The 27,245-nt window shown below is 40.4% G+C and overlaps 1 protein-coding gene across 3 annotated transcripts in view; it reads right to left on the bottom strand.

Moving 5' to 3' along the window:
* VCL (vinculin) overlaps window positions 1–27,245 on the bottom strand; it is a 103,391-nt gene that overhangs the window by 52,871 nt on the left and 23,275 nt on the right. For all 3 annotated transcript variants that reach the window (XM_074958629.1, XM_074958627.1, XM_074958628.1), the window contains exon 2: window positions 8,667–8,737. In XM_074958629.1, coding sequence (XP_074814730.1) covers window positions 8,667–8,737 — 71 coding nt within the window. The remainder of the gene's footprint in view (window positions 1–8,666; window positions 8,738–27,245) is intronic.

Below are 27,245 nucleotides of genomic sequence, written 5' to 3'. Positions count from 1 at the left end.
ACATGGTTACATACTCAATGGTAAGATGACAGAAATAAGGCTAGTACCAAAGTTTGTTTACAACACAAAATCATTTAAGTGTACTAACAAAGAACTCTAAGATGTCCTGTCTTCTTTCTGCATCCACACAGGGAGGAAGAAAGCCTCTTGGGGTTGCATATGCAGAGGTGCCCAGGCAGCGTGCACTGTGAGAGTAGTGAGTGGGAGCCAGCCACACAACTTCCCCACAGATCCCTTCTCCCTGCCTCCTGGGGGTAGCGGGGGCAGGGATCCTAGCGGTGGTACTGGGGATGCACTTCACTGCTCCACAGCTGGCAGCAGCCCGGCTGGGGGATGTGTGTGCTTTTCCTCTAAAACCTACATTTTATGGCAAACTTCAAAAACAGACAAAAATAAATAGAAAACCAGCTAAACAAAATCCCTTTCACTGAACATCCCATTCCGGGTTGACAGCCCTGGACACTGATGTCCTAATTATCCACAGAACAGGTGCGCATGGGCCTTTTCCTGCCAATGTGACTCAACCTAGAGGTGGAGAACCCAGTGCTCAGATTAGATTTCAGTTCCGTATAAAGCCGATTCACATTGCCGTCATGGGCACCTGAGCCCCATCAATAGCACCATCACAGTTAGGAAACACGGTGGACAATATCGTTTTCCCACCTTGCAACACATTCTTAAGGCTAGAGTGTCGATGGGGTGAGGGTGAGGGGGGGGAGAATGCTCGGCACCCTTGGGTCTGTGCACTGCAGTGTGGACACCAGAGCCCTAGGTTTGAGCACAGGTCAGAAAATCCTTAACCTAGGGTTAAAATGCAGTGTAGATGCTCATGCCCAGGATTCCCTGATACAGGTCAATTGACTCGAGTCCCACTAGCCCTAGATTAACATTGCTGTGTAGACATATCCTCACATGCCTAATGGACACTGCTGGCCAAAAGAGTACAAACTGGAGTACATGAGGTACACATGCACCAATGGTGGAATACACTCGGACAAGTACTTGAAGATCACAGATCCCTTCTGTGTTTGAAGCTCACAAAAGGAAGGGTGCGGACATCAAGATTACAAGACTTATCCTCCCCAGCTACCCACTTTTGGGAGCCTATAACAAGCATCAAGCAGAGTACTGTTAAAGTGACGCATTCTAGCTTTTTGGGTAATCATTGCCGGCCTAGTAACAGATACAAATTAAGATGCAGGACCTTCCTGGAGATACGACACTGATTATGTTGCTCATGGATTTCCCTCCATCTTCTGGCTTCCTCCCACAAGATAGTTAAGTACAGCGCAGGACTTAAGATCAGTGTAAGGAGAATCTAAGTGTCATCCATCGATTCGATCTTAAGCTATCCTTGAATAAAGTTCAGTCAAACATGAAACTCTTACTACACCGGTTCTGAGATAAACCAAGATTTACTACACTAAGAAACTGGATCATGATACCTAACTTTCTTCATGATGACCAGAGTTCCTCCTAATAAGCATTTAGAGACACAGTGCTGAGAGCAGTGAAATCATTGAAAATTGACTAATCCATCCTATATTCCTGAACCCACTAAGAAATAAAACATAATACTTAAAAGTTGTGTCAGAACAATACAAGATTTTCAGCCAGCGGTTCCCCTGAGTAGACTTAAATGGGCCAGCAAACAGACCTTATCACAAGATGTAGTCTACAATGAAACATCTGGTCAGCTCATTAGGGGTAATAGTCACAATTGCATAAGAAAATCCATTAAGACTAACAAGAGTCAGAAAACAGGAATGATCTTGTCTCTGCTGTGTAAAATGTAACTGTAGCTTTCAGTCCAACATTCTTCACTAAAGTTAGTTTCCCACTGCTGAAAGCAGTTAAACTATGCATATTTTTTCTTTTCAGCCACACTAAGAAAGGCATTAAACAGGTCACCTATCCACCCAAATCAAAATAATAGGCTCAAAACTGCTGGATTTGCACTGCGGAATTTCATGGTCGTTTGTATAAAAGTTCCAATGCAGGTAGGGCTGTATTTCCCATTTGTGAACAATTGATGTAAAAGTAAAAACTCTTTAAATCTTCATGTCAGCATGTGAATGGAATTTCTTAGCTGCAATGTAGTTTTAATTTAAAAAACACTGAGAAGATTTAGAGGTGGATTTGTGTTTTAATTGTACAAAGCCCAGTTTAGTGAAATGTTCCAAGTCCTCTCAAAATACTGCAACTTCGGATTCTGTGCCTCTGCCTGCAGGAATGGGGTTTTGTAAAAGAACAAAATAATTTGTTGCCCAATTTAAAAAAATCAGTATGAGTTGAAAGACATTCAAAAAACACAATCACAGCACTCAATTGCTTTTTCCTCCAACGGGATCTATATAGAGTATGTTAAAAAAATTGAACAAAAATTAACGGCTAGATTTGGACTCAACCAGAGAACACAAAGCTTTTAAGCTACAAAATCATTCAGATATTATTGGCTGAAGACAACTCTCTCATATCTTATGCTCTTATTTCGTAAAAAGTCAAATAGAGGATCCATAATTATCTAGACAAGATTAATTACTACGCCAACACAAATTTCAGGTAGGTAGATCGTGGGTAGGTGTAAAGGACAAAAAATGCTTAGAAACTCATTCTTTTTTATGCTCAATGCTATATAAATAGTTAAGTAATGAACTAATTACAACTTATGATTCAATTTATTTTCTCCCACCCAGTAAAATTATTGGAGGACTTGAGGGAAGACTGTAGGCTAAGATTTTGTCAACACCAATCCAGGGGGAGGAGTGGATTTATTTTTTACATCTAGTGTTTAGATTTCTTATTCTTTTCTCAAAGATTTTGAGAGCAGTTTCCCCTCAACCTATATTAATGTCAGTTTATACATTCTGTAAAGCAAAAATACTAATCTAACACTTCTCTGCTAACATCAAGGCTATTTTTCAGGGTTTGGGGGCGGGGGAGCTTTGTTCATTTTAACATACAGAATGCATGCTAATGACAATAATTTGAAATGGAAATGCCACTAGACAGAAAATGGTAGCTCTAGAAATCTGACTGCCAGACTCGTCAACTCACCTCTGCTGTAACACCAGGCAGCAGCACCACATTTATAGGGCAGATTAATTATATATAAATATACTTTGATACTCTTGTTTTTAGACATGAGCAGAACATTAGGAAGACTTGTGATGTAATTGGATCCGTATGTGTCAAAACGTCTATTTATTTTTTAAACACCAGAGCCAATCCTTAATTTTAAATGCCACACAAAAGCTCAGTTGCTAAAGATAAAGTTTAATTGCTGCAGGTGTGCCGATATATCTTTCTCATGTTTTATTCTCTGATGTACTTCCCTTCTGGTACAATTATTTTATATTACATTTCATTACAGTCAATGACATTTGCATCATTCTGTTGGAATTACTGACATTAGAGCAGTTTCAAGCTTTTCCCATAATTACAAAAATGTTAAAGGACTCTTGGCAATCAATTATCATTTCTTCAGAAACTAGTTTCCATAAGTGCACAGGGTACACTTGCAATTTATAGCAACAGTGACATTTACCACAAGGAACACAATGTAAAGTTGACCAACAGCAATCTAGTTAGTAGAGTGGAAGTTTTCCAACATATTGTCAAACTGCTGTCAAGTTAGTGATAAATTTAAAATAACATTCAAATATTTTAATAGAATACCTCATACTGAACAGATATTTAAACCTAAAATCAAGCAGGACACAAGCCTGAAAAATGAAATACCATTTGTTGAATGCTAGGTAATTCCTCAATGTTTCCAAAATGCTCTATAAAAATGCTGCATGAAAGTAAGTAGTGCCTTCTGAATCCTTTCCAGGTTTGGTAGTTATATGGAAAACACACACATACAAACAATGGTTCAATGAAATTCTGTAGTCACTTGCGTCTTTGCTCAACTTTTCCAATTCATATTCTGTAACATGACCTCAAATAACCAATCAATCAAACCTTATTTCCCACAGGCACCTCTTCTGAAATGTTTTATTTGCAAGCCACTCGTTATAGCAGCAAGAGTCAGTCTTAATATATCATTTTACAGCAGTGCTCATCCCAAAGGATCCCATGTGAAACAAATTACACCCAATGATCTCTTTATCCACCTCTGAGATAGACTAGGGCAATTGGTTGATAGTATGTAGAAACAAAACAATACGTCAGGGCAGGAAGTTAACACTCAAGTTATTTCTGAAAGTTTCCTCCAAAATTACTTAGGCTGCTAAATCTCACTTCCAAAAGTATCTCGGAAGTTAGGAGCCTTTGAAAATTCTACCCTTTGTCCAAATGAAACTAATTACTTAAGTGCCATTCAGCTAGGACACAGAATTCAGAGACTCTTCTCTTGCCTTCACTAAAATTCCCATGGCACGCCTCATAAGAAATCATGACCTTTTTGGGTCTCACACAAAATATGAAACCTCTAACAAGATAGATCCATTTAACATCATAAAAGGCATCCCTCAATACCAACTGCAATGGAACTGTGCCATCTATTTAATTCACTAGTAGCACTGCCTACAACAGACTGAGCAGGAGATCTGTAAGGAGTATCTCCAGCTCAAATATAGACCTGGCCTAACCAATCTGATAGGGTCATAGCCCAAGGTAAAGTGGATACACATTTTCCACAAAAAAGCTCCAAGTTCCCTGAACTGAATTGAATGATTATCCCCTGGCACTATGATGAAGGGCTATAGCATAGAACCTGATGATAAATCATTAGAAGAATAAGGATATTCAGCAAGTGAAAGATACTGCATTTTAGACACTAAAATGTAGCTGCAATAAACTCATCATAACAAGGAGCATTTTTTCATTCCTGAAAGTACCTAACATACTTTCAACATTGTTTAAATGACAGTACCAATTTCTTGCAAGGTCTTAAATTTCTACAGTTTTGCCATATCACACAAAAAAGTCAGGTCACTTTACTGATAAAAGCATTTTTGTTATTAACAAGAGAATAAAATGTAAGAGCCCTCTCTGCTGCAAATTCTGGGCACAGCAATAGTAAAGACTAATCATTTTTTAGTATACAATTTCAATATTAGTAATTAAGGAACAGTTATTTAACTACATAGGTATCTATGTGAAACACTATCCTCTATTTTAGTACCATTAGTAAGTGTAAGTGTGCCAAAGCAAACCTAGCCATGTGAAAAGATATTAAAATAGTTCATAACCCATCCACAAGGATGTCATTTGTGGTAGCTAGTTTGTAACTCAAGAAAGTTACAACTAGAGCTGTCAAGTGATTAAAAAAATTAAATACAATTAATCGCAGTTTTAATCACACTGTTAAACAATATTAGAATACCATTTATTTAAATAATTTGGGGGTTTTCTATATTTTCAAATATAGGATCATGGCTTGGGGCTCTGGGCTTCAGCCCTGCTTGGGAGCTGCTCCAACCCCACCACCACCCAAGGAGCTGCGGGCTGGGGCTGCTCCAACTCCCCCGGTGCCAATGCCTCCTGTCCCTGTTAAACTATGTGATTAACACGTAGAAAAAAAAAAGTTAATTTTGCTTCCAGTTAATTACAGGCATTAACTTCAATTAATTGACAGCCCCAAAAATAACCCAAATTACATAACTGATATATTTGTACTTCTTATACTGCATACCAGTGCTTATCAAAAATGGTGGTTCTGTGAAAGTCTGCATATTTATGACGACAATTTTTATGTTCAGATATTAAATTCTTTAGATTCTGTAAAGAATCAGGAATAACACAATTGTAGTGGAATAATTAACTGTCTGGAGGTCTTTAGGTATCACAGCAATATTCAACGTCAGACACGTATATCAATTAAGCATGCACTCCTGTTACCAAGGTTTTACTTTTGTTCTTACAACAGAATAAGGTCTATAATAAAAGCTGTGAATATACTTTTAGCCACTGTTATGATCTAATCAAATTATCAAATGCTCAAAAGAACCTGAGACCCAGACTGTCTCTTAAAGAAATGTGATGTAATGGTGCACATTTAACCAGCAAAAGTAAACTCTGTATTCTAGACTTCAGCATCGTTAATTACTAACTTTTGTGGGCAGTACATGTTATTTTCTTACAAGCAAAAGATAAGGGAATACAACACAGTTGAGGCAGCACAAGTTAAGTTACAGTAGGTATACATCATTATGAAGATTATATGTTTTTGTTATTGTAAAATCACAATCCATTTTGCTCATTTTTCCTTAAACACTTCAGATATTTAGAGACGGGCAATAAATAGTTTCATTTCTCTTAACTTTTATTCTAACAAACCTCTTTTCTGTGGACTGCACTTGTTTTTGCAACCATAGTGATGAAATACATTGGCTTCAGTCACAAATACCTATTCAGTATTACTTTAACATCAGCAAATTTGTTTTCAAAATGAGCTATGTAGGTCACTAAAACCATGTTTCCAAAATGATCAAAGTTAACTGACAACACTAAAATTTTTGAAGAAAGCTACAGATATACAAAACATATTCTACAATATAAAGTTGTGTTATTGTTTCTCTGTCAGTAGACCATCTAAAACAAGAAAATCTAGAACTTTTTCACCTACTTTGCAAGCAAATTTTAAGACAACGGAACAAAATTATTCACCTGTACTGCTTTATTTTGTGCTCCCAATTAGAAAAAAGTGACCATCTTCTATTTTACCTATGTATTGATGCTACTTCCATTTCCTCCCCCAGTTTGGCAGCCCCTCAAAAATGCTGAAACAGCAAAATGCAGACGACATATCAAAATCATTAAAATACACTAAAGAAAGGATTTGACCAGAAAGTTGTATTGTAACCATTACTCTATAAAAATTTATATTTTAGCACCAACCAAATATTGTACTGACAAAATACATAAGTAATCTCTCCAACAACCACCTCTCGGTGTAAGCCAAGTTTACCCATGTGGGCAGAGGTCCATTAATTATGCAGCTTTATTCAGTGCACTGACCGCTTAGGCCCATTTCCCAAATATACAGATTTTTTTTATGTCCATTTTAAAAGACTCGAGTAAGTCTGATACCTGTTTTTGAGTCCATTTTTTACTTTTGTTCCCAGCTGGAATAATCATCTACATGAACAAACATTTCAGAGATAAAATATAAAAGCCCAGTCTTGTACAAATACACTGTTTTGCTAACTGTTTTGATACTTGGCAAAATATTTATTTTTAAAAATGAATTTGTTCAGGGTTGACCCAATATCTACTGCTTAGATATCCTTCACAAAACTTCCAACACAATTCCGCTTCACTCTAACATATACTGACTTAACGACTGATACTTAAAAAGTTTCCACAAAGCAGTGCTGGCTCACTAAATTCCAGGAAAGTTATTAATTTCTTCCATCTGCTTCTTCCATCACGCTCCTAAACAAAGGGTATCAACTAAACCATGGCTTCACTTTATTATCTATACATCTTGAACAGCAAAGGGCAACAAAATAAACCATTTTGCATAACTTTAAAGGAGCAGCAATACAAAAAATGTAAGCCTCCAAAACAATAAACATAGCCCTGCCATGCATGTAAATCTTCACAAAATCTTAGAAAATTATTCAAAAATGTTTCTCTTTGAGAACCATTCTGTTCCCCTCCTCCCATACACACACACACACTCACAGTACTCATTTGTTTATTATTTTAGTATTTGGTTCAGTAGTTTCCGCTTCTAGTTCTTGAGCATCTTGTCTCTCTCTCTCTCTCTCTCAAGAAAACATTAGGATATTCAGTGACTTAGCATGTGCCAGCAGAAATTGCTAATAAAGAAAACACTGAATTCACGGGGGTGGCTGGGTAAGGGAAGTCTTTTCAATGAGAGTTTCTCATTTGACAATGACAGGTGTGGCAGTTTAATGACCACTAAAAAGTGATGTTTCATTTTTAAGACTCAAGGCCACAGAGGAGAAAATCATTTATCTTCAGTTCTGAGCCATGAACTTAATTAGAAGTGAGTTAGTTTTTAGTCAGTTAGTTTTTAGGTGTCTTAAAAATATTTCCAAGTCCTGTTATACTCCTCCTCCAGCCAAAGAATGGAAAACACTTATGGGGAGAACAGCACTAAATGTTAGAAAACGCTCTTTAGCACAGCTTAATACCAATGCACGGAGAAATACTGTGCGCCCTCCATCAGTGTCCCTCCAGAGGGAAAGAAACATACCGGGGGGAGGAAAGAAGGGGGGAAGCTACCCATACAAGCAAAGACTAGCAAAGTAGCTATCTCTGGCAGAGATTTGGCATCTGGCTACTCCTGTTAGCAAAAGCCTACAATGTTTCTGTCTAAGGGCAGGCCTACACTACAGTCGGGATTGACGCTCTGAGATGGTTCCACCGGCAGTCGATTTAGCGGGTCTAGTGAAGGGCTGCCAAATCAACAGCAGATCGCTCTCCTGTACTCTACCCCGGACAAGAAGAGTAAGGTAAGTCGACGGGAGAGTTATTCACGTAGCTAGAGTTGCGTAGCATAGGCCGACTTACCGCGGTAGCGTAGACATTGCCTGAGCAAGTAAATGAGACCAGGAAAGTAAAAGGCATATTAAAATAAAGGCCATTAAAAATAAAGTCCCCCTCCCCCTCATTGTAAAGAAACATTTACTTCTAGATGTAGGTTCCTGTACCTATGGCAGACATTTTGAATATGTTGATACACTTACTTGATAAAGGCTGGTGGCATGTCCCTTTTCAAAATCTGGTCTTCGGTTGTCTGCACTGTTTCTTTTCCAACCTGTATGAAAAATCCAAGAGTCATATTTAACCCCTCAGCTTTGGATTCAGTTTAATGCTTACATCAATCAGATCATATACCAGCAAAAGGAACTAGTAACTGACAAGCCCTTTTATTAGTTTTGGTAATGTTTATATAGAGCAGGGATCGGCAACCTTTGGCATGTGGCGGAGCGGGCCAGGCCGGTTTGTTTACCAGCTGCGTCCGCAGGTTCGGTCGATCGCGGCTCCCACTGGCCGCGGTTCGCCACTGCAGGCCAGTGGGGGCTGCGGAAAGCAGGGGCCAGCACATCCCTTGGCCTGCACCGCTTCCCGCAGCCCCCATCGGCCTGGAGTGGCGAACTGCAGCCAGTGGGAGCCGCAATCGGCCAAACCTGCGGACACTGCAGGTAAACAAACTGGTCCGGCCCGCCAGGGGGCTTACCCTTGTGGGCTGCGTGCCAAACGTTGCCGATCCTTGGTATAGAGTTTTGAATATGTAAAGCATTATATAGGTGCTAAATAGTAGAATTTTTAAAAAGTTTACTCTTTTTGGAAAGCATTAAATTCATGGACAATAAACAGCTTGTTAATCACTGTACAAGTTTTGTGGAGTGCAGTATGGTAATGTTCCCTGTACAGATCTGGTCAAATTAATAATACCAATACAAACATTGCTTTCCAAAATTGCTGCAGTCAAGTTTCGAGGAAACAATTCTCGCTACTGCTGAAAGACAATTCTTTTTTTTACAGGTAATATGCATTTCAAGAACACCAGCTGCAGCACTGAGCCATAAAAATAAAATAGCTAATCATTTTTATAAAGCAAACAACATGAGTTGCACATTTAGTCTTATAGCAATCTTATTTATGAGTTTGTGGGATTCCACTTATGTGAGCATGCGTATATGCGAAATGAGAGCACTTTTTAAAAGTACATACTAATAGCCAAATATAGCTGGACATTGCATCGTTAATGTAAGTACATCAACATGACCTTGGTGCTAGTCACATTATCATGTATTATGAATAAAGGCATTTTATGTCCTGTGTGACACCTCTACTAAATCTCAATGCAGAAACAGAGAAGAAGTTAGTTTGTTTTTTCCCCCTTCAAAAATTGTAAGAAAAAAAATCATCATTTCTTGCACAATTATGCAAGAAAAGAGAAGGAACTTTATATCCCCAATAAGCTTTGCAGGCTTGCCAATAAAATGTGAATCAGAAAGAAGACCCCAAGGTAAAAAACAAACAAAACAAATCCCTCTTCTACCCTTCGACCTGACTAGCCTATCAGAAAGTAAACACACGCACACACACTATAGATTATCCTCAGGCAAAAATAATGGTGCACAAGTTTCCCCTTACAGTTAATAATTATAGGACTAAACTAAGATCAGGGTAAAAACATTCACTGTTTTCATACACAATAGCTCTTGTGTTACACAAATCTTTCAAATCAGCAGCTGGTTCTCTATGGTCTATGAGATCATAAACTTGACAGAGTATTTCCAGTTGCATTGTTCACTGTATTTTCCAGCTGAATAAACCATTCAGCAAGGCCCAGGGAAGCAGAAGGTCTTTAACCCAGACACTAGTTTGTATTAAGTGCTTCCAGGACTGCCTGAGCTACAGACAAGACAACATTGTATCCTAATTTTTACTGTACCCACAAATATGTTTTAACATACAATCATTAAACCAAAGAGGTTTGCCTGAGTTATACTCCCAGACCAAAGAGATTTTAAAGCTGGTGCATATTATTAAAACTTTTGTCAGAATCCATAAGACACACACACAGCTTGCACACGGCTGCTATTCTGAAACCTCAACACTTGACTGTCTTTCAGGAGTGCAAGCTACACTCTGCTCACCAGCACTGTCCCCATTTGACCTTTTCAATACAGTTCTAAACGTTACAGGGACAAGACACAGGAAAATATAGCCCTGACATTTTCTAGTTCTTACACGAAAAAACAGTCCACGTTTACCACTAACATACATATTGTAACTTAGGAGTGCTACACTTGCAAGGTATAGGAGTCATTTCCGCCCTTGGATACATAACAGAAACTCCCACTGAAGACCATCAGAGCTGTGTGAATGTTTGAGGAAAGAATATCCAGACTTCATGTGGAGGTAATTCTCAATCTCTTTTTTGCATATATGCAGACTATAACAAGTCAAAATAAATTATAAACATCTGTGTCTTTTGCATTCAAAGTTGGTATAATAGAGCTGGGAAGTCATCTGTTTACCCATCCCATGAAAATTTGAGATTTTGAAATTTTTTCCAAACACTAGCTGGGATGAGAAAAGTAAAAATCTCAACATTTTTTCAAACCAAAAACTTGAAAAAAAAAGTCTGTTTGGGTCAACAGAAATACAGATAATTTCAAAACATTTCAGTTTGATTTTGGCTTTTTTTAAAATGGTTTTACTGTCATTTTGAATGAAAAAACAAGAATTTTTTATTAGAAAATTTAAAAAAAATTCAAGTCAAGAAATTTGTTGAAATCAGCCCATTCCTACAAACTGTTTTGATGAATCAGCATTTTCCTGACAAAAAATAACGAGGAGTCCTTCTGGCACCTTAGAGACAAACAAATTTATTTAGTCTCTAAGGTACCACAAGGACTCCTTGTTGTTTTTGCTAATACAGACTAATATGGCTACCACTCTGAAACCTGACAAAAAAATGTTTCTGAAAAATTCCCAAACAGCTCTACTGCATAATAGACTCATAGACTTTACAGTCAGAAGGGACCATTATGATTGTCTAGTCTGACCTCCTGCACAACGCAGGCCACAGAATCTCACCCACCCACTCTTGTAATAAACCCCTAACCTATGTCTGAGCTACTGAAGTCTTCAAATCATGGTTTAAAGACTTCAAGGTGCAGAGAATCCTCCAGCAAGTGACCAGTGCCCCACGCTGCAGGGGAAGGCGAAAAACTCCCAGGGTCTCTGCCAATCTGCACTGAAGGAAAATTCCTTCCTGACCCCAAATATGGCGATCAGCTAAACCCTGAGCACGTGGACAAGACTCACCAGCCAGACGCCCACAAAAGAATTCTCTGTAATAACTCAGATCCCACCCCATCTAACATCCCATTATAGGCCATTGGGCATATTTACCCCTAATAGTCAAAGATCAATTAATTCCCAAAATTAGGCTATCCCATCATACCATCCCCTCCATAAATTTATCAAGCTTAGTCTTGAAGCCAGATATGTCTTTTGCCCCCACTGCTTCCCTTGGAAGGCTGTTCCAGAACTTCACTCCTCTGATGGTTAGAAACCTTCATTTAATTTCAAGTCTAAACTTCCTGATGGCCAGTTTATATCCACTTCTTCTTGTGTCCACATTGGTTCTGAGCTTAAATAATTCCTCTCCCTCCCTGATATTTATCTCTCTGATATATTTATAGAGAGCAATCATATCTCCCCTCAGCCTTCTTTTGGTTAGGCTAAACGAGCCCAGCTCTTTGAGTCTCCTTTCATAAAACCGGTTTTCCATTCCTCGGATCATCCTAGTAGCCCTTCTCTGTACCAGTTTGAATTCATCCCTCTTAAACACTGGAGACCAGAACTGCACACAATATTCCAGGTGAGGTCTCACCAGTGCCTTGTATAATGGTACTAACACGTCCTTATCTCTACTGGAAATACCTCGCCTGATGCATCCCCAGACCGCATTAGCTTTTTTCATGTCCATATCACATTGGTGACTCATAGTCATCCTGTGATCAACCAATACTCTGAGGTCCTTCTCCTCCTCCATTACTTCCAGTGATGTGTCCCCAACTTATAACAAAAATTTTTGTTATTAATCCCTAAATGCATGACCTTGCACTTTTCACTATTAAATTCCATCCTATTACTATTACTCCAGTTTACAAGGTCATCCAGATCTTCCTGTATGATATCCCGGTCCTTCTCTATATTGGCAATACCTCCCAGCTTTATGTCATCTGCAAACTTTATTAGCACACTCCCACTTTTTGTGCCAAGGTCAGTAATAAAAAGATTAAATAAGATTGGTCCCAAAACCGGTCCCTGAGGAACTCCACTAGTAACTTCCTTCCAGCCTGACAGTTCACTTTTCAGTATGACCCACTGTAGTCTCCCCTTTAACCAGCTCCTTATCCACCTTTCAATTTTCATTTTGAACCCCATCTTTTCCAGTTTAACTAATAATTCCCCATGTGGAACCATATCAAATGCCTTACTGAAATCGAGGTAAATTAGATCCCCTGCATTTCCTTTGTCTAAAAAAATCTGTTACCTTCTCAAAGAAAGAGATCAGGTTGGTTTGGCATGATCTACCTTCTGTAAAACCATGTCGTATTTTGTCCCAATTACCATTGACCTCAATCATAGATGTCCTTAACGACTTTCTCCTTCAAAATTTTTTCCAAGACCTTGCATACTACAGATGTCAAACTAACAGGGCTGTAGTTACCACAATCACTCTTTTTTCCTTTCTTAAAAATATGAACAACGTTAGCAATTCTCCAGTCATACGGTACAACCCCTGAGTTTACAGATTCATTAAAAATTCTTCCTAATGGGCTTGCAATTTCATGTGCCAGTTCCTTTAATATTCTCGGAAGAAGATTATCTGGGCCCCCCGATTTAGTCCCATTAAGATGTTCGAGTTTGGCTTCTACCTCCATATCCTCATTCCCATTTGTCATCCTGCCATTATCCCTAAGCTCCTCATTAGCCTCATTAAAGACTGAGACAAAGTATTTGTTTAGAAATTGGGCCATAACTAGATTATCCTTAACCTCCACTCCATCCTCTGTGTTTAGCGATCCCACTTCTTCTTTCTTTGTTTTCTTCTGATTTATATGGCTATAGAACCTTTTACTATTGGTTTTAATTCCCTTTGCAAGGTCCAACTCTACATGGCTTTTGCCCTTTCTCACTTTATCCCTACATGTTCTGACCTCAATAAGGTAGCTTTCCTTGCTGATCCCTCCCATTTTCCACTCCCTGTATGCTTTCTGCTTTTTCTTAATCACCTCTCTGAGATGCTTGCTCATCCAGCTTGGTCTACAACTCCCGCCTATGAATTTTTTCCCCTTTCTCGGGATGCAGGCTTCTGATAGTTTCTGCAACTTTGACTTGAAGTAATTCCAGGCCTCCTCCACCTTTAGATCCACAAGTTCTTCAGTCCAATCCACCTCCCTAACTAATTTCTTTAAGTTTTGAAAATCAGCCCTTTTGAAATCAAAAGCCTAGTTGCACATTTATTTTTGTTAATCCTTCTGTTCAGTTTGAACTGAATTAGCTCATGATCACTTGAACCAAGATTGTCCCCTACAACCATTTCTTTTATGAGGTCTTCACTATTCACCAAAACCAAATCTAAAATGACATCCCCTCTTGTTGGTTCAGCAACTACTTGGTGAAGGAATCCATCAGCTATTGCATCCAGGAAAATCTGAGCCCTATTATTATTACTAGGGCTTGTCTCCAGTCAATATCTGGGAAGTTAAAGTCTCCCATGATCACACAATTCCCATTAGTATTTACTTCATTAAAAACATTAAAGAGGGCTCTATCCATATCCAAATTGGATCCCGGCGGTCTATATCATACCCCAACCACTATCTCAGGGAAGGCTCCAGTAGCTTTCTTCCCCAATGTAATTTTTGCCCACACAGACTCTATCTTATCCATTCCATCACTTCTTATTTCTTTACAGTCTACCTCATCATTGACATACAATGCTACTCCACCACCTTTGCCTTTATTTCTGTCTTTCCTGAATAGCACATACCCTTCAATACCTGTATTCCAGTCATGACTACAATTCCACCATGTTTCTGTTATCCCTATAATATCTGGGATCACTTCCTGCACCAGTAGCTCTAGTTACTCTATTTTGTTACCTATGCTCCTCACATTGGTGTACAAACATCTTAATTTTTGCTGTTTGGCTTCGCTCACATTCTTTACCCGATTAGGCACAGACATTCCACCACCAGAATCACCTATTAGACTGGTATCTACACTACCCTTCCTCCTTATGTCCATTCTCCTACCCACGGCTGTATCCTTTCTTACCTCGTTTTCTTCTCTCTCAATGTTAAAATCCGGTGTGGAGATTACCTGGACATCTCCCAACCATCTCCCCCAAATTCCTAGTTTAAAGCTCTCTTAATCAGTTGTGCCAGCCTCCATCCTAGAAGTCTATTTCTCTCCCTACTCAGGTGAAGACCATCCGAGAGAACAGTCCTCTGTCCACAAATGCCTCCCAGTGGCCATACATCCCAAAGCCCTCCTTATAGCACCACTGCCTAAGCCACCTGTTGATCATCATAATCTTGTCACACCTTTGTTGTCCTTCTCTAGGAATAGGCAGAATCCCACTGAGTCTCGATTTCCTTAAGCATCTTCCCCAGGCTGGCGTAGTCTCCCTTGATACGTTCCACAGAGAATCTAGCCCTATCATTTGTTCCCACATGAAGGACTATCAGTGGATTCTTTTCTGCTCCCATTAGAATCCTCTTCAGCCTCAGGTCCACATCCCATATCTTAGCACCCAGCAGACAACACACCCTTCTATTCTCTGGATCAGCTCTGGTTACAGGCCTGTCTAGTCTTCTCAGTAAGGAGTCCCCAATCATGTAGACCTGCCTTTTCCTGGTGATGGTGCGATTCTCCAGTCTATCCCCCGTTCCCTCTGGCTGAAAGTCCTCTCGATTCCTATTCTCCCTTGCAATCCTCTGCAACCCATCCTGTATCCTCCTGGGGCTCATATTTGGTGTTGTTATCTCCATTGACTCTTCCCCTCTTCCTATAGAACTAGCTGCTCTTCTCTTCTTCCTTGCCCTCCAACCTTCAGTGACCACCTGCTGTGCCCCTTCTTCATTTTCCAACTCCGCAAACCTGTTCCTGAGCTCTATTTCTCCTTCACTAGCCCAGGGTGCAGGAGTGGGCAAACTTTTCGGCCCACCACACCTGGGAATAGAAATTGTATGGCAGGCCATGAATGCTCAGAAAATAGGGGTTGGAGTGTGTGTGGAGGGTGAGGGCTCTAGTTGGGGGTGCGGACTCCTGGGTGGGGCCAGAAATGAGGACTTCAGACTGCGGGAGGGGACTCAGAGTTGGGGTGGGGGAGGGCTCTGGCTGGGGTGTGGGCTCTGAGATGGGGCTGGGGATGTGGAGTTTGGGGTGTAGGAGGATGCTCTGGGCTGGGATCGAGAGGTTCGGAGGGGAATCAGGGCTGGGGCAGGGGTTTGGGGTGCAGGAAGAGGTGCAGGCTCTGGCTGTGGTTGTGGGCTCCGGGCTGGGATCAAAGGGTTCAGAGAGTGGAAGGGGGATCAGGGATGGGGCGGAGGGCTGGGGCATGGGGAGAGGCTCAGAGGTGCAGGCTCCGGGAGGCGCTTACCTCAAGCGGCTCCTGGAAGCAGCGGCATGTCCCTTCTCCAGCTCCCACGCAGAGGCACAGCCAGATGGCTCTGCATGCTGCCCCATCCGCAGGCACCACCCCTGCCGCTCCCATTGGCGCGCTGGAGGGGACCCATGCCACGGCTTCCAGGAGCTGCGTGGAGCAGACCTGGACCCTGCACCCCAGCTTAAAAGCTTGTTTAAAACAAGATCTGTTTTCCATAAAATTATTCACCAGTGTCAAACAACAAGACCAAAAAAAAAAGGGGGGGGGGAGGGGGAGGGGTCGACTTTCATCTTACTATTAAAGACCATAACAAATAAATTCAGCTGCTGTAGCTGAACACCAGTGTGGCAGGGGTTTGTCAGCTGGATAACTGATAAAAAGCGAAGAGGTAAATAAACAAATTTAGCATAACAAATGCTAGGAATGGCTTGTGCAGAAAATGACCTTATCTACTGAACTTGTCTAGTTTATATCCCAGAAATATATCATCACTACCCCAAGCCACATGCATATGCATTAAGCCAGCAACAGGATTTTAAAATGTTTCCAGATTTTAAAGCAAGCCAATAAGGAATACACAGACTGTGAAAAAGAAGATGTTTTAGCAATTGTGTGTTAAAACTCATGTCAGAAATTATCTACTTATCTGTGCAACTCAATCAAATCCTCTGCAACTTCTACAGTTTCTCATCTTCCTCATCTCTTAGGAATTTGTCTTGAAAACAAATACTAATGACCTACTGAAGCATTAAAGGGCAAATGGAAAACAACTTCCTGGTTACACACAATCAGGACCCACATTAATGTCAAACTGCAATATCCAGAGCAAAATATTTAGGCTGTAGGAGCTGATGGTCAATATCATTTCTGTCAGCCCTAAAACAATAAAAAATGGCCTAGGCTGCAAGGCTAAAAATAAGCATCTGTCAAATGCTATTGGAATCAGCCAGCAATTATGATAAATTTATGCCAGCCTCCTGTTCGTACAGAACTGCTAAGTTTGAGGTCCGGTAACAGAAAATATTTACTACACTGGGTGAGATTATCAGACGCTTTATTCAGATCACTCTGATCTGAGACTGTAAACTCAATGTTTAATTTGCAGTTTATTTTATATTTATTTATTTATTTAGCATGTAAATACAGGACCAAATTTAGCAACCACACACAGCAGTAGCCACTGAAACATGGCGAAACATGGCAAAACATTTGGCTCCTATAGGCAATCAACAGCATTTTTTAAATATGGCTCAAGTTCGAAGTTGCTTTATGGGACTCGGTCCCCATATACCGCCACCCAGCAGGATTTAATTTAAAAAATTACCGAAGAATAAACTAGGTCAACTCTACTTTACACACTCTGGTTTAGCAATAAAAAACTGAATTTTCTGAATAAAGATACATAGAGTTTAGATGGCTCATTAAAGCTGTCAGATTTAATGCAGTTTTCACTTGTCACTCCTCAATTCCAATAAATAGTCTGATGGGATGATGACCTCAGCATCCTATAGAGAAGGTGTAGTACACTTTACAAGCAAGAATGAATGAAGACTATGGAGGACTCGTGAACAGGCTATTTTAGGAGAACACCCGTTTTACAAGCTACTCCCTGCCCGCTACTCCAGTTCATTGACGTCAGTGGGACTACTCAGATATTTAAAACTAATTTGTTAAATCAAGGTCCTAATAAAGCAAATGGAAACATCTTGCCATTTTACAATGTATTTATCCAAGTTGAAATAATCTTGAAAATTAGTTAATAAATAATCTAGGAATAATGAGGAAAAACACAGCCTAACAGCTTTATTCTAGCGCAGTGGTTCTCAGCCAAGGGTACACATACCTTTGGGGATACGCAGAGGTCTTCCAGGGAGTACATCAATTCATCTAGATATTTGCCTCGTTTTACAACAGGCTACATAAAAAGCACTAGTTAAGTCAATACAAACTAAATTTGATACAGATAATAACTTGTTTATACTGCTCTATACACTAAAATGTACTGTGACAGGGTCAGGCCAGATGGCTATAGGAGAGTAAAAGAAGGCAGATATATTAGCCCCCGGCTAAGTAGGTCCCTTTTCCCTGGGTAAGGGAACAGGCATGGTTCCAGAACAATCAGGAACCTTCTGTCAATTAAGATAGGCTGATTAGAACACCTGCAGCCAATCAAGAAGCTGCTAGAATCAATTAAGGCAGGCTAATCAGGGCACCTGGGTTTTAAAAAGGAGCTCCCTTCAGTTTGTGGTGTGCGTGTGAGGAGCTGGGAGCAAGAGGCACTAGGAGCTGAGAGTGAGAACGTGGACTGTTGGAGGACTGAGGTGTACAAGCATTATCAGACACCAGGAGGAAGGTCCTATGGTGAGGATAAAGAAGGTGTTGGGAGGAGGCCATGGGGAAGTAGCCCAGGGAGTTGTAGCTGTCGCACAGCTGTTCCAGGAGGCACTCTAGACAGCTGCATTCCACAGGGCCCTGGGCTGGAACCCAGAGTAGAGGGCGGGCCCGGGTTCCCCCCAAATCCTCCCAACTCCTGGTCAGACACAGGAGGAGCTGACCTGGACTGTGGGTTCAGAAAAACAGCCAAGCTGAGGGCTGCCATGAAGCTCCAAGGCAAGCAAATCCACCAATAAGCGCAAGACCCACCAAGGTAGAGCAGACACTTTGTCACAATACATACATTATTTATATTCCAATTGATTTTATAAATATATGGTAAAAATGAAAAAGTAAGCAATTTTTCAGTAACACTGTGTTGTGACGCTTCGTATTTTTATGTCTGATTTGTAAGCAAGTAGTTTTTAAGTGAGGAGAAACTTGGGGGTACGCAAGACAAATCAGACTCCTGAAAGGGGTACAGTAGTCTGGAAAGGTTGAGAGCCACTGATCTAGTGCATGTTTCTCAATCAAAATTCATCCCTGTCGCATTTAGCACCTTGAACTTTAAATTGTTCCACTTCCACTCTTAAATCAGTTGCACCAGCTCAAAAGAAGAGATTAAAAGGTGTCACTGACAGATGTTTAAAAAGCATACTCTAGCACTATTTTATGAACTTTTTGATAAAGCCTATATATTGCACTTCTTCTGTGAAAAGTAGCCACATCTTCTTAGGAGCTGCAAGATAAACCCGTAAGTAAACCAGAAAGAAACCAAGCTCTTCCTTTCTTTCCTGTAGTTCATATCAAGTATCTTATGGTCCTCTAACACAATTAATCTTTATCACTGCAACATTAACACTTGACCCAACCTCAGTATAGCCTGATTCAGCAAAGTACCTAAGCACACACCTAACTTTAAGCACGTAAGTAGTTTCAATACAGTCAACAGAATTATTCACACTGTAAGTTAGGCACATGCTTAAATACCTTGCTGAATCAGTTCCATCATTTACATATGCTTTTTTTGGCTAGTTTTCTCACGATTACATTGGAGACTGAATTCCAGAAGTTTCAAGGCACCATTCCAACATCCTCTGGCAATAAATCAAGAAAATTAAAGCTTGGCCATCAGTCCCTATCATCAGGCAACAAGCCTACTTGCTACACTGAAATTTTTCAACACCAGTTCCAACTGCCCATGGCCAAGGAAATCCTAGAATGAAAACCTACAATTCAACTAAAACAGTTTAATTACAGAAAAAGACTACACAGAAACCAGAATGAGTGACATCGTTTGGACAGAAAAATTTATTTCTATTGATGCTGCAGAAGCCTAGTAACCCTGTGCAGATAATGAGTCCACTGCATAACTGTTCTGATTAAATGCAGGGTACATAAATCAACATGAAGGAAACACAAAAGCAAATATTAGGTATGGCACAGTGAACTGTTCAATACAAAATATTTTAATTGGAGAATTTTTCCAGCACTATTATGAAAAGCTTCTCTCCTGCTGCAATACTTCTGAGAATAGAACTACTTCAAGATTATAATATGCTAGCTTCACTCTAATCAGGCCCATACAAAGATTAACTCTTTCCTCCTAGATTTTCCAGATAAAGTTTATATATGAACAGGGATAGCACAAGAAAAATGGCAACTGTCTCGTCGGTAAAATGCACAATTGCAATAAGTTAACTCTGCCTCACATGAAGGAGACACAGGAAAAGCTTTCACAGCAGATACCAAAAAACTGTTCTCTGACCCATTTTTAAGACATCTATGGCTGTGAAAGATCTCTAAGTCTCAAAGTGGCTCCAGTAGGTGATACAGAATTCTATAGAAGTACACAAACATTTGGAGAAAGACAACATGTGAACTGAAGCATACCACCAGGGAGTTTCATGAAAAGTAGGGCAATTGTGATATTGTAGGGCTAAACCCCTCTGCATATCTAATAGAAACATACTAGTCTGAAGAGCGGGGCAGAGTATATTGTACATCAATGATACATAGGTATGTTTGTATCACTGTTAGTGATGGCCTAGTGTTGGTCAACAACCCCAACTCCAACAAAAAATAAAAGTTTAGCAGTCTTTTTCCAGGGAGAAGCAGAGATGGAAATATATGTAAAGTATTAATGGGGACGTTTGAGAGGGAAGCAAAGATAGGAACTTCTTTTTAGCACTCTTTACTTCAAGTACGGGAATGTTACAAGAACGGTTCTAGAAACTGTCAACTTAATCCACTCAAATGGGAAGACTCATTGACAGTTCAAAAATTTCATTAAAGAACTGGATCTTGAAGACAAACCTAATGATGTCTCTTTCCATTGTGTTTATTTAGTAAAGGTCATGTACATTTATGGCACTAAATAACTGAATGAACAGGGATAGCACAAGATGCTTCATTTTGTAGAAACGACTAAAGGCAGGACAAACAGAATGATCACACCCAGATTCTAAGATGACCCCACACTAAAGCACTTTCTCTTTTTAAACTTTCTCTGTTGTCTATAACCTTACTTGACCACAATAAACAGCTTTTTTTTTTAAAATGTCCCAAGATTCACTTCAGCATTTAATTACAAAAATCTGAATTGCTTTCTGTACTCCATTGCCATGAACATCAATCAGTCTTGAAACATACTGCTAACTTTTAACAGTAATTGTGAGTTGCATAAAGAGCTCTAATATATCCAAATAAAAATGCAGCTAGCTGCCACGTACTGAATTTTAAGGTCTTACATTCATCATGTGCAAATACTTGCATTGACTTTCTAAATACCAGATTGCTTAAAACACAGAGATCCCTTTTCAGTGGCAAGAGTGAAGCCAGCCCTGCCTTTCTCAGGAGTGCCAGTATTTTAACAGATTTCAGAGTAGCAGCCATGTTAGTCTGTATTCTCAAAAAGAAAAGGAGGACTTGTGGCACCTTAGAGACTAACAAATTTATTTGAGCATAAGCTTTCGTGAGCTACAACTCACTTCATAACAGTATCATGATGATAATTCCAGTGAATCTCAAGCACCTTTCTTGTGAAAAATCAAGGTAATAGCAGTTCTGTGTCTGAAGACAGGATTGAGAAGTGTGGGGAGGGTAGGAAGAGAATAAATTAGTGCAGTTAGTTTATTTTGAATTCTAAATTTCTTTTGAGGTATAACTGCAGTAACACAAGTGAAAATTATAATCCCATTTTACAGATGGGAAATTGAGGAACAGATTCCAAGCAACTTGCACCACAGAAGACCAGATGACACACTAATGACCAAAGCACTACAATATACTATACAGGAGACCTGGATTCATAAAGGAATTCTTGGGCTATTGATTCTCAGGCCAGCTGGGTCTGCCAGTCTTGAGGAGAGGAAGTGCTCTGTTTTGAAGAAAGCAGGTACAAAATGCATCATGTTTATGAACCCTTTACCAGTTTAGGTACTCAGAACTACCGTGATGAGCACCATATAAGAACAGGAAGCACTCATTCTCTGCCAGTTGTGGAATGTAAGAGCCACAGTAAGAGTTCTCAGGAAGAGTGAGAGAAAGAGCAAGAAGCAGCTTTAAACCAAAGCCAACAGCTCTTAATATCAGTTAACAGCAAGAGTCGCTCCGCCAAGATGGCAAGGCCAACTTCTCATGTGTCACTGTCAGGAGTAACTGGAGAGCATCCAGATACCTGGGACATAATCTCCAGAATAAAGTAGTGTTATGACAGACTTCAGTTTTATTCTATAGGTGTATTTTTATATATATTCTCAGAAAACATCTGCTTAATGTGCAGTGGCAGTGAAAAAAGCTAACAAATGTTAGGAACCATTAGGAAAGGGATAGATAGTAAGACAGAAAAGAACAGAATGCCTCTATATAAATCCATGGTATGCCAACACTTTGAATACTGCGTGCAGTTCTGGTTACCCCATCTCAACAAAGGTATGAGAATTGGAAAAGATACAGAGAAGGGCAAGAAAAATTATTAGGGCTGTGGAACAACTTCCATACGAGGATAGATTACAAATATTGGGACTATGACAAAGATCTATAAAATCATCAATGGTGCAGAGAAAATGAATAAGGAAATGTTGTTTACTCCTTCACATAACACAAGAACCAGGGGTCACCCAATGAAATTAACAGGCAGCAGGTTTTACACAAACAAAAGGAAGTACTTCGCACAACGCACAACCAACCTGTGGAACTCATTGTCAGGGGATGCTGTGAAGGCCAAAACTACAACAGGGTTAAAAAAGAACTAGATAAGTTCCTGGAGGATAGGTCCATCAATGTCTATTAGCCAAGATGGTCAGGGATGCAACCCAATCCTCTGAGTGTCCCTAGCCTCTGTTTACCAGAAGTTGGGAGTGGACAACAGAGGATGGATTACTCGATTATTGCTTGTTCTGTTTATTCCTTCTGAAGCACCTGGCATTGGCCACTGTCAGAAGACAGGATGAGCTAACTGGACCACTGGTCTGACCCAGTATGGCCATTCTTATGTTCTTAGGTAGAAGCTATAGTAATTATCATCAACATTAGGCTGGAAAATCAGGTTAACACCAAAAGTAAGTTTCCTTTGGAACAGTTTAATGCTGGGATATGTCATGGGTAGTTTTACGCCAACCTACCAGCAACTCGAAGAGGAGGATGGAATGTAGAGTGACTACATGTTTCCCCCACACCTTCCAATCTCTTTGAGGTGCTGAGGAAGTACAGGGTCACTGATGCAGTACCAGGTTAATAACAGGTCAGACAGACACCGGTCAGAAATGGTCTAGTTATTAGATAGTCCTGCCTTGAGTGCAGGGGACTGGACTAGATGACCTATTGAGGTCCCTTCCAGTCCTACACTTCTGTGATTTTATGACACTTGCTAACAAAGGAGGCACACTAGCCCTGCACAGGCCACTAGGAAAATGCATTACCTACCGGCAGAGGTAACGCTACAGGAATGTTTGACTAAGTAACTGGGAATCAGGGTGGATAAAAATCAATGATTTAAAAAAAAAAAAAAGATTTTTTTTAATTTAAAATCAGATTTTTTTGATAAAATGCTTTTTGAGGAAATAACACCTATCTAGAGATAGTTTTAATTAAGATATCTTTAATGAACTATAATGTATCTCATCATGGAATAGGGATTATAAATTCTAATTCTATGGTATGAGAGAATATATTCATGTAATTTTTAAGAAAAGTTTTGTAAATGAGTTCCAATAGTTCATGGATCAGGGACCCAATCTTATGGGGTTCCAGAGGCTTCTGTATAGATTGGTTAATCTTTCTATCTACTCAGTAGGACTCAGTGCTAAGTCTAGAAGAGACCATCAGAGATGCTTAGTTTTGCAGTTCTCAAACTGTGGATTTGTGTCTCCAGAGATAATGTGCTTGTTGACAACAAAAATGTTTTAAATAAATAAATAATATATAGAGGTGAGAAATAACAGACCTCAACCCTATTGTCCCTCTGCAAATTTGTGTACACAGAGTCAATCCCTTACCGCTCTCTAAAAGTGCAAAGTTTCAAAAAGTTCAATGAATAGAAGATTGTTGGGGATGGAATAGATCTGGACAAGGAGAAGAAGTCTGGAGATAAATGTGAGAAGAGAGGGACAGGCAGTAGAAACAAAAGTGAAACTGTTTGAGCACCATATTCAAGAAGTTTTGAGGTCTTTCTGAGTGTAGCCTTCATTGATTTGAGATCTACCATACCATTCTCCTAATAGAAGGGAAAACCTATAATGGTAGCAGGCCATAAGAGAGACCCAGTTTGACAATATTTAAATGAAGTTCCTCTACCCGTGGGTAAGACAGGCATGCGTGCAAAATGCAAACAGTGCAACAAAGAAATGCAAGGCCTGGGCACCCGAATGAAACATCATGAGAACTGTTCCTTCTCAGGAGGAAGCTGTGTTGAAGATGATGAAAGGAACATGTCTGAAGATGCAGGATCTTCAGGTTGGTAAACTTTTTTATTTCATACTTCTTTCTTAAGGACTGCCTGTCTTCCTTCTGGACTATTCTTGAATTCTCATGTTTGAGCAAAATATATAGTTGTTACTCTATGGTACTATCATTTTAGATGCAGTTGTGATAAAAATAAATAGCTGAAAGAGGCAGATCTTCCTTTTACAATTTCACCTTTAAAGTAGTACTGAGTGTCAGTGAATGCAATGAGTAATACTAAATGAGCAGTATGGTAATAATAATTAAATAACTGCATTGACTTATTTTGTTTAGGAGAATCCATCCTCAACATACAGGATTCTGAAGACTATCCACCTTCAAGTTCACCATCATTTTCTATAATTTCAGAGTTATCTGCCAATGATAGTGTTTCAGTCACATCATGTATGTCACATAGCCACAGTATATCACCTGTAGCAAAGGGGAAAAAAAATCTCCATCATCCAGAAACAACCATAGATAAGTTTGTGATAAGAACCAACAGATTACAAAAAGAAGTAATCGATGAAAAAATTGCCCAGTTTGTTTATGCAACAAACTCTCCTTTCCGTATGATTGAGAACCCACACTTCATTAACATGGTTCAGTCATTAAGACCAGGATACAGTCCACACAACAGGGCAGATGTCGCAGGCAAACTGCTGGATAAAATGTATGAAAGAGAAATTGAGCAGTGTGCAAAAGGTCTAGAGGGTAAAATTGTTAACCTGAGTCTTGATGGGTGGAGCAATGTCCACAATGATCCTGTCGTATGTGCTTGTGTGACAACAGAAGAAGGGAATGTCTTCCTTACAGAAACAATTGATACATCAGGAAAGGCACACACAGCAGAATATTTACAAGTAGCAGCAGTAAAAGCTATAACAAACTGTGAAAAAAAATTCAAATGTCTAGTATGCAGCTTGCTCACAGACGTACACTCTATGCGACTCTAGCGTATCTGGTGAAGACACTCTATGTCAACTACTCTAAATACTCCATTTCTGTGAGAGATGGAAGCTATGTCAGCGGGACATAGAACTGGTGTGGACAGCACTTAGATCGCTGTAACTTGCGTCCCTCGGGGGGGTGTATTTTCACACCCCACGTGACGTAAATTAGATTGACTTAAGCGGTAGTGCAGACTTGAACTAAGTCTGCTCTCAGGGCATACCAAGAGGTCGGGGGCGGGGGGCGGGGGTCTGTCCGTCCCCTAGCTGTCTGAGCAGACTGAATTAAAGGATTGTCCAAGGCCAACCATCATCAATGGAAAATCCGAGAAGAAAATGGAAAACCCGATCACCAGAACACTGATACCTACGAACCAAGGATCCATAGGGTGGAGGGTTTGCCTGCCTCTCAGCAGGCTAGCTGAGCAGAGATTCCCAGCTCGAGAACAAAGGAGCAGGAGGCGGGAGAATAAAGAGTTGGCTTCTGGAAGAAGCTTGGATGCTCTCTCTCACCTGGGAACTGACTAAGGAAGGAAGTTAGTGAGAAACACAGCCTGAAAATAGAGTTCACAACAGCTTGGCTGGTGAATTCCTCTGGACTGTCCAGAATGGACAATGCTTTAACCTTTATTTCTTTGTGTTACCCTAAGGACTTCCAGTTCTGTGTTCCAGCTAACTAATAAACCCTACTATTCTGAAAATGCTGCTTCAGCATCACTGCAAATACTGGGTGAGGTGCATTAGTCCTGAAGACTGTACAAGATTCTACCAGGAGTATCTCAGGCCTGGTCTACGCTACAGAGTTTGGTCAATATAAGGCAGCTTACACTGACCTAAGTTTGTAAGCGTCTACACTACAATGTTGCTCCTGCTGATCTAAGCCCTGGTCTACACTCGGGGGGGGAATCGATCTAAGTACCTCGTACTTAGACTTACCATGGTGTCCTCACCGTGGTGAGTTGACTGCTGCTGCTCCCCCATCGACTCTACCTACGCCTCTCGCGGCAGTGGAGTACAGGAGTAGACTAGACGCGATAAATCGATCCCTGATGGATCGATCGCTGCCGGAGGGTAATGTAGACATACCCTTTGTCACTTACTCCACCAACCTAATAATTCCACCTCTGTGAGAAGCACAGTGCTTAGTCACAGTGTACACACTGTGTTGACTGTTCTGGGTGTCTGACAGCCCAGAGCCCCGGCAGCTGTCAGCCCTGGGCGGTGGAGCCCCTGGCAGAGGTCCATGCCCAATACTGTCAATTAAATCGGTGGAAGTGCTCCTGGTGAGCACGCACATCGCCGACAGATGGAGGGTAGTGTGGACATGCAAAATCAATTTAATTACTGCAGTGGCTGTACATCAATGTAACTTAAGTTGACTTAATTTTGTAGTGTCGGCTTGCCCTCAGTTGGAGACATTGAGCAGCACTCACGGTGTGAAACAGGAGTACTGAAAGCCCAGAGGTTCAGTCTCAGCAGGTGGTGAGGCTGCTTGGTCTACCCTGAAGGAAGGTCTGGCACATTGACCGTGATCCTCCAGGGGACTGTTCCAAAGGTGGGGACACAGCACTGATCCTGTGGATCTGCGACAGATGGTCTACCAATGATTACCTGTCCTGCTCTTACCTCCCATACGGTACTGATCAGGGGAATTCATTGCCAGAGTGAGGAAATTTGAAGATACCCTCTGTTAAGAGCAGATTAGTTCTAGTCATAACCAATACCAATCAACATGGATCTGTTCTTATTTAAGCTTTACCCAGCTTCTCTGGATGCTCAGAATGCCTGACAATACCTGCTTTATCAGGGCTTGGGTCTTCAGCAGATTACAAAACCCATTTGAGGGTAGGAGT

The sequence above is a fragment of the Natator depressus genome, chromosome 7 (genome assembly GCF_965152275.1).
Source record: "Natator depressus isolate rNatDep1 chromosome 7, rNatDep2.hap1, whole genome shotgun sequence".
NCBI lineage: Eukaryota > Metazoa > Chordata > Testudines > Cheloniidae > Natator > Natator depressus.
The sequence above is the reverse complement of the archived record's forward strand: the minus strand, read 5'-3'. Positions and strand labels throughout refer to the sequence as shown.